Source organism: Pipistrellus hanaki, assembly GCF_964339955.1.
Source record: "Pipistrellus hanaki genome assembly, chromosome: 1".
NCBI classification, from domain to species: Eukaryota; Metazoa; Chordata; class Mammalia; order Chiroptera; family Vespertilionidae; genus Pipistrellus; species Pipistrellus hanaki.
Genome location: NC_140503.1, coordinates 103,583,166 through 103,601,966, shown reverse-complemented (window position 1 = coordinate 103,601,966; position 18,801 = coordinate 103,583,166). Strand labels below are relative to the sequence as shown.

Sequence of the window (18,801 nt, the reverse complement as noted above, 5' to 3'; positions counted from 1 at the left end):
AATTGTAATAATCTGAACAATAAAGATTTATTAGCCAAAACCAGTTTGGCTCAGTGGTAGAGCATCGATCTGCGGACTGAAAGGTCCCAGGTTCGATTCCGGTCAGGGGCATGTACGTTGGTTGCGGGCACATCCCTGGCAGGGGGTGTGCAAGAGGCAGCTGGTCAGTGTTTCTCTCTCATCGATGTTTCTAGCTCTCTATCTCTCTTCCTTCCTCTCTGTAAAAAATCAATAAAAACCTTTTTTTTAAAAAAGATTTATTAAATTAAAAATATCTTAGGGTTTTAGATTTTATAGTTTACAGAAACTGCCCTTGCTCAATTAAGACATGGACATCTTTTCTTATAGAGATGGATTATCCCCCTTTCTTGTTTTATCCTGAGTCTGTTTCTTGTGGTCTGTGAGGCTGTGTACATGCGGGACCCGAGTCTATCTCTGGCAGAATTGCCTCTGCTGAATTTGATTTTATAGTTTACAGAAACTACTCTTGCTCAATTGAAACATGGACATGTCTTAGTGCTAAGATCCAAATAGATCTTAGCGCTCCATGTGGTGCAGGTTTGATTCAATATCACATTCAAAGTGACACAGTTCACTTGCATTGCGTAATCCCTATAAACTCTAATTGTCCAAATGGAGCCCTGGGTTCTACAGAGGTAGGCTTCCACCTATGTTCTCTCTCTCCTGCAGGGGCCAGCAGCTTTTTAGACTTGGCCAAAGCCTGGGACAATCCTGGGATGCTGGGACAGCTTGTCAGGAATATCCAGTGGGAGGTGACCCAACTCTGTAGTGTCCTGTTGTGTGTAGGGGGCACTCCAGACACCTTTTTCCTTTCTGTGTGGTCTTGTAAAAGTCTCCACGTAGCTTCCTGGCAAAGATACTTAATCTTTTTAACTACTTAGCATTGGTTTACAAATTCTTCTAAATACCAGCAGATTAGTCAGTGGAAATCCAAAACTTTAGAAAAAACTAATTGAAAGAGCTATTGAATGGAGGAGGTCCTGCCTGAGTAAATATTTTCTCTATGGAAATGTGATCTAGTCACTTAGTAATCTTAATTATGGTTTTGTTAATTTGGGAGTAGTTTCAGAGAAAATGCTTTATTCCATTAGGAACTATCACTAGAGGGTTTTGAGGGTTAAGAGGGTTTTGTTTTTCATTTACGGTGTTTCAAAGAAAATTCATTCTTGCAAAAGCTTTAGCTATTCTTTGCTCTGTCTGCTGTCTTGGTGCTCAAGGATGACCAGAAAATACCTCTGGCTTTTGTTAATCCCATGGCTGATTCTGTGTGCGCTGTCCACGTTCTCTTTTTACTAGTGCTCCTGGGTAATCACAGCAGATACTCACCCACATGTCCTTCTGAGATGTATGTGCTGAATTTATAAGGAGTTTCCATTTCCTCATTATCTTCCAAATGATGTTCAGACAGGCAGAGCAAAGGTTAAGCCTTTCCAGGCCTCAGGATCTTTGGGTATGCAGTGTCTTCTATTGAAACATTCTCTTCCCCTTTCTCTTCACTTGGCTCTCTCTAAGTCATTCTTAAGTTTCTGGTACTGGTGACTTTATGGCCCACAATGCCCTCCCTGGATACAAAGAACACTGGAGTCATTCTTAGGTTCTTAGTTCTATCACTTCCTCTGGGAAGTCTTTTCTAACTCTTTGTCTATATCCATAGCCATGAACTTGCCTCCTGAACCTCAGACACATGAAATCATTAGTATTGGACGTTTCATTCAATGTCTCGTAGGCATCTCAAATCAACATGTCCTGAATTGAAAACATCATTTCCCTTTCTTCCCACCTCGCTCTCTTCCCTTTCCTCCCTCTAAGCCTGCTTCTCTCCAGGGAGGGCACTGTGGGCCATAAAATCACCAGTAACAGAAACCTAAGAATTACTCCAGAATCTCCTTTTCCCCTTATTCCCATCTCTCTCAATTCTAGTCCATTCTTGCATCCAATGGATCATCCCTCTTAAGTTTCTCATAGATCAATTCTTCCCATTTTCTCTGTATGGATGGAATGTTTGTGTTCCTTCCAAGTTTATGTGTTGAAAGCCTAATCCCCAATGTGATAATATTTGGTGATGAGACTTTTGGGAGGTAGTTAGGTCTTGAGGGTGGAGCCCTCATGAATGGGATTATTGTCCTTATAAGAAGAGGCACAGGAGAACTTGCTTCTCTCTCTGTTCTCCACTATGTGAGAATAAATGGCCATGTGTAACAAAAAGATGGCCATGTGTAAGCCAGGAAAATGGCCCTCATCAAGAACCTGACCATGCAGGTACTCTGATCTTGGACTTCCATACTCCAGAACTGTGAGAAATAAATCTTGTTTAAACCTGCCAGTCTGTGATAATTTTTATAGCACACTGAACAAGGACTCCTTGGTTTTCTTAGCTTGCACTGCTATACTTGTTTGCTTGGATTATTGCATCAGTCTCCGAACTGGCTTTACTGTCTCTGGTCTCATCCTGGCCATTTAGTGATCTCTAATGTGAATCATGTAATTTTACTTTCTGCTCTGGATTTTTCAGTTTCTACAACTCCTATCCTATTGGATGTAATGTAAATTCCCATCTGGCTCTTGCCTATTTGTCTGATTTCATCTTCTGTCACTTTGGTCCAGTCAGGAGTCTAAATTGCAAGGAACAGAAAAGCCAATTCAAATTTATGTAAGCAAAAGGCTTTTATTGATTCATATAATTGAACGTCCAGGGATATATATGGCTCAGCTTCAGGCATGGCTGGGTCTAAGCACTCAGGCAATGTCATTAGAAAGCTGTTTTTATCTCACAGCTAGCCCCCTTTTAAAAAATTGACTCCAATTATGGTAGGCTTCTTTGCACATTATGACAAGATAGCTGCCACAGCTTCAGACTGTATATCCTCACAGGAACAAATCCAGCAGAAAGAGCATTTCTTTTACATTGGGATTCAAGCAAAATCCCAGGATTAGCTCTGGTTGGGTCTAATTGGCTTGCCTTGGGTCAGTTGCTCACCCAATCACAGTGGTCAGAGGAAGGCTCTTGAGACATATGTCTATCTCTGGAGAAGGGGTTGGAATTAGTTTTTCCAGAAGCACATGGAAAAACAGTGTGTGGGGCAGCTTTCCAGTGAGAAAATGGAGAACTGACTCGGAAAAGTTGGAATGGAGATTGGGCAGCAAACAGAATCAGGCACGCTCACTCCCTTCCTTGCAGGACCACTCCTCCTGCCAGTTTCTTTTCAGCTATCCCTCCCTGACTCCTTTTCTATCAATTTGAAACCTAAGTTTTACCCCTCTGTGACACTTCCCTAATCCCTGGAGAGAACTGGCTGCTTTTCCCCCACTCTGTTCCCATATCTCTTGCTTTGGAACAATAATGCTGGCACATATCTTTGCCTTGGATTTTCATATCTCTAGACAGTGAGTTCCTTGAGGACAGGAGCTCTTTCTTTATATTTGGTATTGCTTGTTACTGAACTCAAGGGGTTCACCACTTGGGGTGCTTTACTCAAGAATGAGACATGGTTGATGCAAGGTCGTTTTATTTATTTGCAACATATTCAAAGCTCTGTTTCCCAGGAGGGAAGCTTAGCCATTTCTTATATACACTATTTGCCCAATTCCACTTTGATTTCTTCTTTGGAGTTGGCTATATTTATCCCTTTAAGTCCCTGTAAAACTAATTCTGTTTACAGCTGGTCTGCAAAATACTGTGCTTCATTTTAACATGTAGTAAGAAAAGCATTTAATTATAACTTTTAGAACCGCCCAGTCCTTGAGACCCTTGTCCTATCTATGTACTTGTACCTGGTATAGGGTCTGGTCAACAGGGTTTTCCTACTAAGAGTTGAATGAGAAAAGCTTTAAGGAGAATGCAAATGTCACATGAACGTTAATTCTGCATACTATTTAGATAGGAAGAACAACCAGCATTTTGAATAACAGAATTATGACTATAAAGGGCTCAATAGCCTGAAAAAATAGACCAAATATACCAAGATCAACTGAAATAGGACTAAGTGTAGAGTCCTGTATTTAGGTCTAAAAAACACTTGTTTAAATACTAGGTGAGGATGGTAGGAATATCAGGAAGAGAAACCTAGTGGTCTTTGTATAGGTACTTAAAAATACTAATATCATTTTAGGCCACACTAGTGGAAATATACTAATACCTCCACCACTGATTCTTGGCATATCACCAACATCAATCCACATAAGACCCCTTTCATTTGTTTATTTTTTAATTTACCATGTCTCTCTACATTCCTTGCCAACTTTGAATACATTCTTCCTGTTTCTATGTCTTCTTATAAAGTACCAGAGGCCCGGTGCACCAAATTTGTGCATTGGGGGGGGGGGGGGGGGGGGAGAGGTGTCTCTCAGCCTAGCCTGCACCCTCTCCAATTTGGGACATCCCTCTTACAGACCAGGACTGCTGGTTCCCAACTGCTTGCCTGCCTGCCTTCCTGATTACCCCTAACAACTTCTCTGCCAGCCTGTTTGCCCCTAACTGCCCTCCCCTGCAGGTGTGGGTCCCCCTTGTAGGCCTGGTCCTTCCCAATTGCCCTCCCCTGCTGGCCATCTTGTGGTGGCCATCTTGTGTCCACATGGGGGCAGCCATCTTGTGTGTTGGAGTGATGGTTAATTTGCATATTATCCTTTTATTAGATAGGATTAGATGGTATAGAAGCCTGGTGCATGAGTGGGGGCTGGCTGGTTTGCCCTGAAGTGTGTCCTGGATTATGGAGGGGTTCCCTTGGGGCGTGGGATGGCCTGAGTGAGGGTCCTATGGTGGTTTTCAGGCCAGCCACGCCCCCCCGCGACCCAAGCGTAGGCCCTGGTATCTGGGATTTATTTATCTTCTATAAATGAAACTTTGTAGCCTTGAGTGGAGCCAAGCCTCCTACTCGCCCTGTGGCCCCAGCCATTTTTGTTGGATTTATTTATCTTCTATAATTGAAACTTTGTAGCCTTGAGTGGAGGCCTGGGCTTGCCAGGGCAGGTGGAAAGCTTGGCTTCCTCCATTGCCAGAGGCAACCAAAGCCTCCTGCTCTCTCCGTGGCTGTAGCCATCTTGGTTGGGTTAATTTGCATACTCATTCCTGATTGACTTGTGGGTGTAGCAGAGTGATGGTTAATTTGTATATTACTCTTTTATTAGATAGGACTAGAGGCCCTGTGCACGAATTCGTGCACTTGGGGGGTCCCTCAGCCCAGCCTGCACCCTTTGCAGTCTGGGAGGCCTCAGGCATCTTTAGCACAATCGGACATCCTTAGCACAGTCAGACATCCTTAGCGCTGCCACAGAGGCAGGAGAGGCTCCCACCACTGCTGTTGTGCTTGCAAGCTGAGTCCTGCTTCTGGCTGACCAGCACTCCCCCAATGGGAGCGCACTGACCACCAGGGGGCAACTCCTGTGTTGAGCGTCTGTACCCTGGTGGTCAGTGCGAGTCATTAGTGACTGGATGTTCCACCATTCAATTGAGTTGCATATTACCCATTTATTATATAGGATGTATTGCTGTTGTTTTAAATTTACATAAATGATATGATGTCATAGAGCTCATTCTGTCTTTTTTTTTCCCACTCAGCACTTTGTTGCTAAATTTCCATTCATGTTGCAATGAGTACATGAAGTTCATTGCTTCTAAATGCTTCTATATGTGGACCCCTCTCCCCCACATTTTATCTAACTATTCTCCTGGTGATGGATACTCAGAATGCTTTCAACTTCCTGCAATCACAGACAGCTACAACGGACATACATCCTTGTACATGTCCCCTATGGACCCATATGAGAAAGTATTTGGGATATGTACCCAGGCAATGACCTACTGTTCAGAGAGTAGTAAGTGTATCCTTATTTACCTGGGCTGTTCAAGCTGCTGTCTTGACATCATTTGACACTTTCACCAGTGGTAAGAGTTCTGCTGTTCTCATCTCTCTGCCAACATTTGCTTTTACTCACCTTTTTTTTGCCAGTCTAATGTGGATAAGGTAATTTTTTTGTCATTTTAATTTACATTTCTTTGGTTACTAGTTTGGTTTGAGCATCTTTTCAAATACTCCCTAGCTTTTTTAGTTTCTTTTCCATTCATTGTCTGGTTGTTCTTCTTTGTCTGTTGTTCTCTTGAGGAGCCTATCAGTTTTGATTTTCAGGAATTCTCATATTTTCCTAGATACCTGTTCCTATTTACCTTATTTTGGACATGGCAAATACTTCTCAACTGTCCTGCCACTCTGCTCTGACAGTCTGGAGAATCGTGTTTTGTTCTGGGGAGGTCACATTTCAAGAGACATGATGAGGATGGCATAGAGAAGAGAAACTTGATTTGTGATCCTAGCATAGGGTCACATCAGATCAGAGCTGCATCAGTGAATGGAGTTGCAAGAATGCTGGTTTCAAGTAATATAAAGACGCTATTTGCAGTGATCAGAGCCACTTGATAGTGAGAGGCTACAAGCGCCCTAGACAGGATCAGAAGTGTCAAAACAGCACAGTTCCTTGAGGGGGCAGCTGCAGAGGATTTCAAGCATTAGATGGCACCTTCCAACTTTGAGATTTTCCAGAACTTTAGGAGTCAACATGTGCTGAATGTCTGAGAAGGTCTCATAGAAGAGGAGGGTAAAGGAGAAACAATGTTAATTCCTTTAGTTCTTGTCTTAGTTGTCTTGGGCTGCTGTAACAAAATACTGGAGACTGAGTGGCTTAAGCAACAGACAGTTACTTCTCACACTTATGGAGGCTGGGAAGGCAGATTTCGTGTCTGTTGAGTACCCTCTTCCTGGTTCATAGACAACCATCTTTTCACTGTGTCCTTACTTGGTGGAAAGAGAGAGCTCTCTGCTATAAGGCACTAATCCCATCGCAAGGACTCTGCTCTCAGGACCCAATCATCCCCAAAGGTCCCACCAACTAATATCCCATTGGGGGTTAGGATTTCAAAATATGAATCCCTAACCCCTTTTCTTACTCCCAATATCCTTTATTTATCACAGCATGGCACCTTCCATTGCCTTATGTTTTGTAAGAGCTGCACACACTTGTGCCAAATTCTGTTCATACAAACATTTGTACATTAGTTAACCCACATAAACACACTCACCCACACACAAGTGCACACACACACATATTGCAATTAATATTAAAATGCCCTTCAATATACAGATACTATACATATACATCTGCCCACACAGTGACTCACACATGTTATGTTTGCTTCCAAAGGGTGGGCAATGGTTTTGGGTTCAATGTGAAAGGCTACTGAGCCTACTTTGTGTGGTGGCTCCATCTCTGATGTTTCAATCCTGCTAGCACAGTGGTTGGCAAACTGCAGCTCACAAGCCACATGTGGCTCTTTGGCCCCTTAAGTGTTCTAACACCACTTCTTCAAAATAGACTCGCCGAGGCCAAAAACTGACTTCTGCACATGGGCCACGAAGTTTCAATCGCACTGTACGTGTATGCCTGCACGTGGTGTTTTGTGGAAGAGCGACACTCAGGGCCAAAGAGCTGCATGTGGCTCGCAAGCCATGGTTTGCCAACCATTGTGCTAGAATATCTGAGGGAAGTGGGCTTGTGTTCTGCAGGGTCGTAACTATCCTCCCATAGTTCACCTCATCCCACAGGCCAGAGTCCCATACAGACAGGCAGGTCCTTAGCAACTGGGCTTTGTTTCAACCCTCTCCACTCTCAACTTGGTATCTATCAGAATAATCCTTCAGCTAAACAAACCTCTGGCATTTGGTCTCTTACCTCCCAAGAAGCCTACCCACCAGAAAAATTGTTCTCTAATGTATCCTCTGTCTAGGTTATTGAGCTTCTGGGTCTTGCACATTCTTCACACTGGCTTAGGACTACTTGCTTTGCTAAGCAATTGTGGGTGATATAATTCAGGAAGAATAGTGTGCAGGGAGGCCAAAGCTCTGAACAATGAAAGCTTTTTCTGTGGATAGAGATAATTCTGGGCCTGGACTGATTCTTTCCCTCCTAGGAGCCTCTGGGCAGAGTTAAGCAGCTGAACAGCACCCTGTAGAACAGGGGTCTTCAAACTACGGCCCGCGGGCCACATGCGGCCCGCAGAGGAGTCTGATCCGGCCCGCCAGGTTTTTTGGGCAGTGAGCGCAGCCGAGGTGTTACAGTAGGAATTAGTAGTTCATATAGTCCAGCCCTCCAGCTCTCTGAGGGACCGTGATCTGGCCCCCACTTTAAAAAGTTTGAGGACCCCTGCTGTAGAACAATGGGTAAAGGGTTACATCGGACAGTTAATGAACTAGGAACTCAAAAGGCTAAGGAGTATTTGAAAAGATGCCCAAACTGCTTTATTAATCAAAGAAATGCAAATTAACACAATAATAAAAGATTTTTATGTGATACTGGCAAAAAAAAAAAAAAAAAAAAAAAAAAAAAAGCTGAGTAATAGCAAGTATTGGAAGAGATGTGGGGATGGTGGAGCTCTCACCACTGGTGCAACCAATTGATTCCATGCTCCCTGTCTGCCCCCAGACACAGAGGGACGGTGTTGGCCACATGTTCCTTCTAGTGACAGTGGGGTGTGTGGGCCTCCTAAGAGCTGGAAGATGTATGACAGCGCTGCAGAGGCACCCTCTCTGGTTGTGGAGAAGAGAGAGGGAAGACACTGTGTATCCTGGCTGGGAAGAGCCTTTCCAAAGATGTCACAGGAAGCCTAGAACAGATGTGCCCCTGGGCCCTGCCCCCAGTGATTGCCCACTGAGCCTGGAAAGTGGTCACTGGTGGCTCTGTGTGACTTTAGGGCCCCTCAAGCTCCAGCTCTGGTGGGTTCTCAGCCTCCAGAGGCCTGCAGCAGGCAGCATGTGCACAGGTGGCTGCACCGTTTGAATGCAGATGCAAGAGACTTTGAGAAGCACTGGGTACAGCGAGAACCTGGAGGAAGAGCTTCATCTGGATGGTCAGAGAGGAAGGAAGCCTGGTGCAGAGGCACCAGAGTCTGGGCTAACCAAGAAAGGGAGACTGAGGGGTGAGAAAGGGCCACGTGTTTTTGAAGAAAGATGGCAAGAGCCCATGAAAAGTTTTTCCCCCCATGATAAAAGCTAACCAGTAATTAGGTGTGATTGAGGAGATGAAAAGTTGTGATATTGTGAATTGAACATCCAGCTAAAATACATGTGCTTCTAAGCCTGAGGCTTATTCAGAGAAAAAAACCAAGAAGTTTGCCCAAGGACAGAAAGTGTTCACAAAACCTTCTTTGGTTACTATAAGGGCAGCTTCCACTAGTGAAAGGTTGTGTCGGCCTGGTCTCCCCTGCAGCCCACAGAGCGCTGGAGCTGCATATGCAGTGGAAGTGGCAAAAGCTTCAGGAGAGGGAGAGCTGCTGTCCCCACTGCCCTCTATCCCCAGACCCCTTATCCCCACTGTCTCTGCTGACCCCAATATCTCCACTGTCTGCACTTTCACCGATGTCCTCACTGTGCCCCTATCCCCACTGTCCATGCTATATCTGCTATCACCCTGTGCTCCCTGTCCCCCATGTCCCCACTGTCTTCACTGTTCACACTATCCCTGCTATCCCACTGTCCCCGCTATCCCCACTGTCCCCGCTGTCTTCACTGTTCCCACTGTCTTCACTGTCCCCATTGTCCCCACTGCCCTGCTGTCCTCACTGTCCCCACTGTGCCCCTGTCCTCGCTGTCCCCACTCTCCTCACTGTCCTGTTCCAACTGTCCCCCTGTCCTCATTGTCCTCAATGTCCCCACTGTGCCCATTGTCCTTACTGTCCATGCTATCCCCAATATCCCCTGTTCCTGCTGTCCCCCTGTCCTTATGGCCCCCACTGTCCCTGCTGTCCTCACTGTCCCAACTGTCTTCGCTATCTTGCTGTCCCCACTCTCCCCACAGTCCTCACTTCCTCATTGTCCCCACTGTCCATGCTGTCTCACTGTCCCCCTGTCCCCACTATCTTCATTGTCCCCACTGTTCCCACTGTCCCCGCTGTCCTCACTGTCCCCACTCTCCTCACTGTCTCCTGGCTCTGTTGTCCTCACTGTTCCCACTGTCCCAGCTGTCCTCACTGTTACCACTGTCCCAGCTGTCCTCACTGTACCTGCTGTCTCTACTGTCCCCACTGGCCTATCCCTGCTGTTCCCACTGTCTCTGCTATCCCCACTGTCTTCCCTATCCCTGCTACCCACACTGTCCCCATTGTCCCCGATGTCTCCATTGTCCCTGCTGTCCCTACTTCCCTCCTGTCCCCACTGTTCTTTGTGTCCCCACTTTCCCGCTGTCCCTGCTTCCCCTGCTGTTGCCACTGTCCCTGCTGACTTCACCGTTCCCACTGTCCTTGCTGTCCCTACTGTCTCCCTGTTCCCACAGGCCTCAGAAGGCTCTGTGCTCCTGACCTGGGTGAGACTCACTCCAGGTACAGTGCTTTTTGAGCTGGCTTCCTATGAGACTTCCGGCATTCGAAGGACCAGTGAAAAGTGTTTTTAAAAAAGGAGGTAGTATTAGGTTAAAATTTTAACCAAGTAAGGATGTGAAAATAATGTGCCATCATGAAAGATAGGTGGAACATTACCTGAGAATAATAGCTAGCCTTTCAGAGGGAGCACATTGAAAATGGGTGGGACACTGGTGTGACCCAGTCTCTGCTACTGCTGCCTCCATGCTAGACTCGGCATTTGATCACAAAGTCTCTAGCAAGTGATGCAGATTGTATTGGTGACTCATTTGGTAAAGCAAGGAGGCAGAAGGTGACCTTGCAAATTGAAAAATAGAACTAAAGTCAAACAGCCCTTGGTCACCTGTGTTGTGCCCGGAATCTCTGGTGGACAGTTTCCTCATCTCCATCTCATCATTCCCCATCTGTCTCCACCCTTCCCTGACTCCCAGGAAGTTTGAAGTAGACACCAAAAATGCCAATTTATTGCTTTACTAGAGGCCTGGTGTATGATATTTGTGCATTGGGGGAGGGGGTTCCTCAGCCCACCCTGCCCCTCTCACAGTTCCGGGATGTCCTGCTGATGGCTTAGACCCGCTCCCCATGGGCCTAAGCCACCAGTAGGCCTCCCTCTGCAGGAGGCAATCTGGCTGATCAGGGGAAGGTGCTGCCCCCATCACCCTGCTGTTGTTACCATTGCTGGCCACTGCAGCTGCCAAGGTGTTTTCATCAATGGGATTCCAATCCCTTCACCATGAAAAAATGACAACTTTCTTTAGGCATTTTCAAGATGTCTCTTTCATAGGATATGACCTTTCCCTTCTCTTTCCCTTTCCTTTCCCTTCCCTTTCCCTTCCTCTCCTGTCCTCTCCTGTCCTCCCCTCCTCTCTCAGCCTGTATCTAGGCCTAATCGCAGCCCCTTCAGTAGTCAGTGCTGGGTCACCCCGGCTGACTTCCGGTGTTTGGGTGAGCCTTCGGTTGTTATGGACCCTGGCTCTTTATATATATATAATGAACCTACAGAAAGAGGGATTAAAAAAAAAATACCAGCCCGTTTGGCTCAATGGATAGAGCATCGGCCTGTGGACCGAAAGGTCCCGGGTTTGATTCCAGTCAAGGGCATGTGCCTTGGTTGCTTGTAACAAGGAAGGAACTCCTACCATTTGCAACAACATGGATGGATCTGGAGAAAGGTCATGCTTATTATGCTTAGTGAAATAAGTCAGCTGGAGAAAGATAAATATCACATGATCTCACTCATTTGTGGAATATAATGAACAACATAAACTGATGGACAAAAACAGATCCAGAGACAGAGAAGCATTGATCAGACCATCTAACCTCAGAGGGAAGATAGGAGAGGGTGAGGGTAAGGGGTGAGATCAACCAAAGGATTTATAATCATGCATATAAGCACAACCAATGGACACAAATACCAGGGTGTGTGTGAAGGCATGAACAGGGGGGAGGGGGGGGTTTGGAGTTGGAGGGTAATGGGGGAGATATTAATACCTTAATAAATAAAGAAAAAAAAATTTTTTAAATTGAAATTGTTATGGGTAACATTTTAATGATTTAAAATAGTTCGAGTCCAAGTAAATTCTCTGTTCCGTTTAGTAATAGTAACTGACAATTATCAAACCTTTAAATATATGCCAAGTACTGTGCTAATTATTTTGCACAGCATTATCCTTTAGTCATCAAGAACCCTATGAGGGTAGGGACCACTATTAACGGGTTTTACAGATGAGGAAAGTGAGCCACAGTATGTCATACTGGTCCAATGTTATATAATACTTGTCATCTCAAAACCTTGCATAGAATTTGGATTTCTACGGATGAATAATTACCCTTTCCCCACTTAAACTCGACAAAGAATAAGATGCAAACTGAATTTACATCAGACATTACTGATTTTTTGGCCAAATTCTTATCTCATGATTAATTTGTGTGTGTGTGTGTGTGTGTGTGTGTGTGTGTGTGTTGTAGCTTTTCCCCAGTGTTAAATCAATTTCAAATGAAGGCAAAAGTGAGTGTTAAAATATTTTTAGGAAGTCTCATTTTTCACCAGGTATTCTTTCTAGTCCAGTGGATTTTCACTCTGCATCAAATCATATGTGGAAACCTTTGTAAAATATAGTTCAAAGTGAAGGGTTGAAGGGTGTGCTTTTCCCACCCATTTCTGCATGGTCTGCACTAGGTGGTGGAAATTCATACATATATGCACTCATGCAGGCATATATTAAATTCTACAAAACAATACTTACAATACCTATTCCTATAATGTATGGTGCATTGATACTTTTTATGATAACCAAAAAACTGACTTGCAAGTATTAAAAGTTCAAAACTCGTCTTTTGAAAAACTACTCTAAAGTATATGCTGACAACATATCCTGGATCAGTCTTTATTGATATCACCAGTGAAAACTGGAGAACTTGCTGAAAATAAACTAATATCAGGTCCTGAGAAGACACATGGAGAACACTTTGGAACTCTCAAAGTGTTTTCAGGTTTAGAACATAAATGTTATCTTATTTCAGTTCTTTTTGAGAAAATAGAGATCTCTTCTCACTTAAGCCTTTCCAGTAATATAGGCTAGAACTGTGGTTGGCAAACAATGGCTCTCGAGCCACATGCAGCTCTTTGGCCCCTTGAGTATGGTTCTTCCAAACTTAGAAGAAGTTTAAGTTTAAACAATTTGGCTCTCAAAATAAATTTCAATCATTGTACTGTTGATATTTGGCTCTGTTGACTAATGAGTTTGCTGACCACTGGGCTAGAAGATTGGTATTTAATTGAAGTTGGAGACAGAGACTGATGAGGTAGCAGCCAGACATTTCCTTAAATTACTTGTTTTGAATTCAACCTGCATAATTCTCCAGGCTTAAATTTTCTTGAAGGATTAACAAAGCCTTTTCTTCTTACCCAAAGTAGGGAAGGAGCGGTCACAAATGAAGAACTTGAGCTAGCTTTGAGGTTCCAGAAGCTGCTGCTGCGAGCCAGCAACTGCCATATCAATACTGCTCTTTGAACAAACCAAGAAGGCTCACCATCCTTTAAGCTGCTGTTTCTCACTGGATTGGCTACTTGATATTAGTATTGTCTGTCACTTTAAAACACAGAGGCTCAGTCTCAGGGACTGCCAACCAGTGATTGGGAAGAGAAGACAAACACCTCAAGAGTGAGTAACAGAACTCACAAGTAAAAGTTGGAATGAGTTCTACTGTATCTGGCTCCAGAATGATAGGTAGAACAAAATCAATTGCAAATGGTCTTAGGACTCCTGAAATGTAATTGTTTTTAATATATTTAAAAGCACACAGAGGTCTCTTTGATTTATAAAAAAAAATAAATACATAACATGACATATTTCTTCATGATCCTGGGCTCTTATGAGTTCAAACTCTTAAACGGATGTGGTATGGTCACACATGATCAGGTACACACACAAAAGCATATTCCAGTTGTAAAAGCAAATTCCTTCAAGGACAAGAATAAACAGATTAGTTTTCTACTGGAGAAAGTATGTCCAGAGCTTGGCAATAAGGTTGGGCCCAGTATGGTAGTCTCTGACCAGCTGGCCTACAATCTAAGAAGCCAGGGCAGGAAGGCACAGCCCTTCAGCTCACATGGTTACCCACCCTACGGTCAGCCAGGCTTCTAAACCAGTGCAGAATGGCCAATTCTCTCCTAGGCTCCACAGGGCTCCCACCTAACTGAGAATGAAGCACAGGAAGAGTGATTTTGTCTATACTTGAGGCTCTGTCTTAGAAAACTAAGGTGTGCTCATCAAGTATTTTCATTATAACACTGAATGGAAGTCATGACCCTTCCCATGAACGCTGAGCAGAGAACACGAGAGGCTCACCATGGGCTTTACTAGACATGATGAGTGAGCAAGCAGTTCTGAGTGGGAAGGAGAGAGGTGTTTTTTCCAGCTGGCATGCACTCCAGCCAGGGTAAAGACATTTGGCCTGAAATACCTGACAAAGCTATGTAAACGAGGGGTTTCAGAATCTTGTTTTTTAATCATATAACACAACATAAAAAAACTAAAAATCCAGTCTCGGTAAATTTGGATTAAAACCTGAAACATGTTTGCCAGCAGGTAGGAATGTATCTGATAGTTTAATCTATTATTGTGTTATTGGCTATCTTTGAATTAAATCTAGAAATCTGATACCTCAATCTTGTTTTCCAAACCACTTAATTCCTATTAATTCTTAAATTGGTTAGTTCTCCTTCTTCAGAATAATTATCCATAACAACCTTCCTAATAGCGAGGGTGTACTTCTGAATATAAGAGACCTTCAGTTGAAATGGCATCTCCAAGGCCCACAGTTCGGATAGGATCTTTACATACCAATACGGGTGTGAAGTGGAAGGACACCCCCTCCCTGTGCCATTCTATCACTGGCTCATCGGGGTTGAATATGACCCTAGAACCTACCTCCGAATGGGAAGTCAGAAACTCATGTGGTGCTCTCAGGGACACTCGGCTGGTATCTATGGTTTCTGTAGCACAGGCTTGTATCCCAGCCACACGAGCTCCTGCAGCCACGGCTGCCAACTGGTTGGCCCACTGTCCATCTACAGTTGCTAAGATGTGGTAGACCAGCGTGTGGAAATGGATCCTGGTGAGGTCTGAGGCTCTGCTTTTACTCTTCCCGTGTTCCTTCAAGATCCAAAATAGGATGTCACTGACCATGCCCACATCAGGAACACCACTCCAAGAAGAGAGGGAAGAGTGAGGTCCAGCTGCTGACTGGCTAAGAAATAACAGCTCCTGTTCATTCAGCCCAAGGGAAGTCACCGCATGGAAGACCTGCTAACAAAAACAAAATGACAGTCTCTTTCCAATTCACATAAAAAAGGCATTTTAGGACACAGACAATGACCAAAGCCAGGGAAGTAAGACAGGATAACCTCTTCCTTACAAGACTTCCTGCCCCTGAAGTCTGTGGTGGGGAAGTGACAGATCATATGTCAGTTTTTACTATTACACCTCTATTTCCACCTTATTTTCCTCAGGATAAACTGGAAAGTTGCAGTAACACTCTTAGAGCCAGTCTTTTGTTATATGCCATTACAAGACAAAGGGCAGAGATATACATATTTTGTATTTCTTTTCATGGTGCCTAGCTTTGCATACATATTAGATCCTCTTACCATTGATGGGACATGAGTCTCAGTTCCTCATTGTCATCAGACATTATACCAGTGAAATGGAGAAGGCTCTAGCAACACATAGTCAGGATTATAGTGGTTTTGTGTATAACCACCAAAGAGCAAGAACAGTTTCATATTAGCGCTAAGCTTTTTAGGCAGGTGTTACTACTAAATAGAGTATTCCTTTTCTATTTAGTAATAACACTGAAAAAGGGCACCACATAGGAGCCATTGAGCCTGTTTCCTTTTCGTTCTGTTTTTAAAAAAATTATTTCTAAATTTTAGTTGATGTACAATATTACATTAGTTTCAAGTATACAACAAAGTGATTAGACATTATATAACTAAGTGATCACTCCAATAAATCTCGTACTCACTTGACACCAGTTATAATATTGACTGTATTCCTTAGGCTGTACTTTATATCTCTGTGACCCTGTAAGTACCAATTTGTACTTCTAAATCCTTTTCACTCTTCCCACAATCCCCTTCCCATCTGGCAACCATTAAAATGTTCTCTGTATCTGTTTTTGTCATTATTTTTTTGGATTCCACACATAAGTGAAATCATCAAGCATTTGTCTTTCTCTCTGACTTATTTAATTTCGTCTAATACCCTCTAGGCCCACCCATGTTGTTGCAGATGGCAGGATTTCATTCTTATGGCTGAGTCGTAATCCATTGTACACATATACCACTTATCAACACACCTATTGGTGGACACTTGGGTTGTTTCCATATTTAAATACTGTAATAATGATGAAATAAACAAACATATGGATGTATATGTCTTTCTGATTTATTATGTTTCTTTGAATAAATATATAGAAGTAGAGTTGCTGGGTCCTTGTTTCTTGTTGTATCCTTTGTTTTAAAGTCTAGTTTGTCTGACATAAGTATTGCTACCCCAGCTGGTTTTTTATTTCCATTTTCATGAAATATCTTTTTTTTCATCCCTTCACTTTTAGTCTGTCTTTTGATATTGTGTTTTGTATAATTTTTATCTATTCTAGTCACCATGTATCTTTTTAATAAATCCCAGTCTGAGGATTTTTTTTAAAACTGATTTTAGAAAGAGGGAGAGAAACATTGATGTGAGAAACATGGCTCAGTTGCCTCCTGTATGAGCCCTGACCAGGGATCAAATCTGCAGCCTATCTGGGATCAAACTCACAACCTTTTGGTATATGGGATGATACTCAAACCAACTGAGCACTGTATATGTCTTTTGATTTAAGCATTTAAAGTAATTGCTGCTGAAACCGGTTTGGCTCAGTGGATAGAGCATTGGCCTGCAGACTCAAGGGTCCTGGGTTCAATTCCAGTCAAGGGCATGTACCTTGGTTGCGGGCACATCCCTGGTAGGGGGTGTGCAAGAGGCGGCTGATCGATGTTTCTCTCTCATCGATATTTCTGACTTTCTATCCCTCTCCTTTCCTCTCTGTAAAAAATAAAATATATATATAAAAAAATAAAGTAATTGCTGTTAGATATGATTTATTGTCCTCTTATTTTTTTATTTTTTTTCTTAAAAGCCCTTTTAACATTTCATGTAACACTGATGTGGTGGTAAACTCCTTTAGCTTTTTCTTGTCTGGGAAGCTCTTTAGCTGACCTTTGATTCTAAATGATAGCTTTGCTGGATAAAGTAATCATGGATGTAGGTCTTTGCTTTTCATCATTCTGAATATTTTGTGCAATTCCCTTCTGGCCTGCAAATTTTCTGTTGCAAAATCAGCTGGCAGGGCATGGGAGCTCCGTTTTAGGTAATAACTACTTTTTTTCCCTCTCTTTTTTAAAAAAAAATAAATCTTTATTGTTCGTATTATTATAAATATTCCTCATTTACCCCCCACTCCATTGCTCCCCTCCACTAGGTTCCCACCCCTCGCTCTGCCCTTTTCCCACCCCCCATTGTCCTCATTCATAGGCGCACAGTTTATGTTCAGTCTCTTCCCGGTCCCGTACCCCCTTTTCCCCTTTTCCCTGAGAATTGTCAGTTCACTCCCCTTCCATACCTCTGATTCTATTATATTCACCAGTTAATATTGTTCATCAATTTTTTTTTTAATTCCCTTGGTTTTTAAATTCACTTGTTGATAGTTATGTATTTGTTGTTCATAGTTTTTTTTATTTACTTTCTTTTCTGAAAGAACCCCCTTCAGCAATTCATATATTTCTGGTTTGGTGGTGATGAAATCCTTTAGCTTTTTATTTATTTATTTATTTTTTTATTAGTGAAGCTCTTTATCTGCCCTTCGATTCTGAGTAATAGCTTTTCTGGGAAGATTATTTTTGGCTGTAGGTCTTGCTATTCATCACCTTGAGTATTTTTTGCCATTCCCATCCAGTTTCTGTTGAGAAATCAACTGACAATCGTATGGGTGCTCTTTTAGAGGTAACTACCTGCTTTTCTCTTGCTGCTTTTAATATTCTCTCTTTGTCTTTTGCTCTTGGCATTTTAATTATGATTTGTCTTGGTGTGGTCCTCTTTGGATTCCTTTTGTTTGGGGTTCTGTGCGCTTCCTGGACTTGTAAGTCTATTTCTTTCCCCAGGTAGGGGAAGTTTTCTGTCACTATTTCTTTCAGTATGTTTTCAGTATCTTGCTCTCTCTCTCTTCTTCTGGGACCCCCATAAATCTGATGTTGGTTCGCTTGAAGTTGTCCCACAGGTTTCTTACATTATCTTCAACTTTCTGGATTCTCTTGTTTTCTTGCTTCTGCGGAGGTGAGTCCTCTGCCTCTTTATGTTCCAGATCTTTGACTTGATTCTTGCAATCTTCCATTCTGTTTTTAGGACTCTGTATAATATCTTTTATTTCTGACAATGTATTCTTTATTTCTAGTTGATCCCTTTTCATATCCTTATAGGTCCCATTTATTTTATCGGCCTTTTCTAGGAAATTCTTGAAAAACCTTATAACTGTGGTTTTGAACTCTATATCCAGTCGCTTTTTGTCCTCCATTTCTTTCGTTTGTGATCTGTGTCCTTGTCTTGGCATTTTAGCTGCTTCCCTGAGTTGGTAGGGCGGCTTTGTGTGCTAAGGTGTCCTATATGGTTCAGTGGGTCAGTCTCCCAGTTACCTGAGGTGGACATTCTTGGTGCCCCCTTTTGTGGACTGGGTGTACAGCCTTGTTGTAGTTAAGTCTTGATTGTTGTTGGTATCACTGGGAGGAACTGACCTCCAGGCCAATTGGCTGTGAGGATCAGCTGTGTCTATGCCAGGAG

The 18,801-nt window shown here is 43.1% G+C and overlaps 2 protein-coding genes across 21 annotated transcripts in view; one reads left to right on the top strand and one right to left on the bottom strand.

The window, feature by feature from the left end:
- ADPGK (ADP dependent glucokinase) overlaps nt 1-18,801 on the bottom strand; it is a 128,914-nt gene that overhangs the window by 53,424 nt on the left and 56,689 nt on the right. For 4 of the 13 annotated variants that reach the window (XM_084897841.1, XM_084897850.1, XM_084897852.1 and 1 more), the window contains exon 7: nt 14,854-15,231. In XM_084897841.1, coding sequence (XP_084753967.1) covers nt 14,854-15,231 — 378 coding nt within the window. Of the gene's footprint in view, nt 1-1,547; nt 1,584-5,571; nt 8,015-13,684; nt 15,232-18,801 lie in introns of those variants that run through there. The other 9 variants (XM_084897851.1, XM_084897847.1, XM_084897845.1 and 6 more) reach the window with 7 other exon arrangements.
- The window catches only part of BBS4 (Bardet-Biedl syndrome 4), a 164,466-nt gene that overhangs the window by 124,052 nt on the left and 21,613 nt on the right, over nt 1-18,801 (top strand). For 6 of the 8 annotated variants that reach the window (XM_084898035.1, XM_084898032.1, XM_084898039.1 and 3 more), the window contains one exon: nt 13,335-13,545. The exons of 1 other annotated variant lie outside the window; for it this stretch is intronic. In XM_084898035.1, coding sequence (XP_084754161.1) covers nt 13,335-13,372 — 38 coding nt within the window. In that variant the 3' untranslated portion in view covers nt 13,373-13,545. Of the gene's footprint in view, nt 1-13,334; nt 13,546-18,801 lie in introns of those variants that run through there. One more of the 8 variants, XM_084898033.1, reaches the window with a different exon arrangement.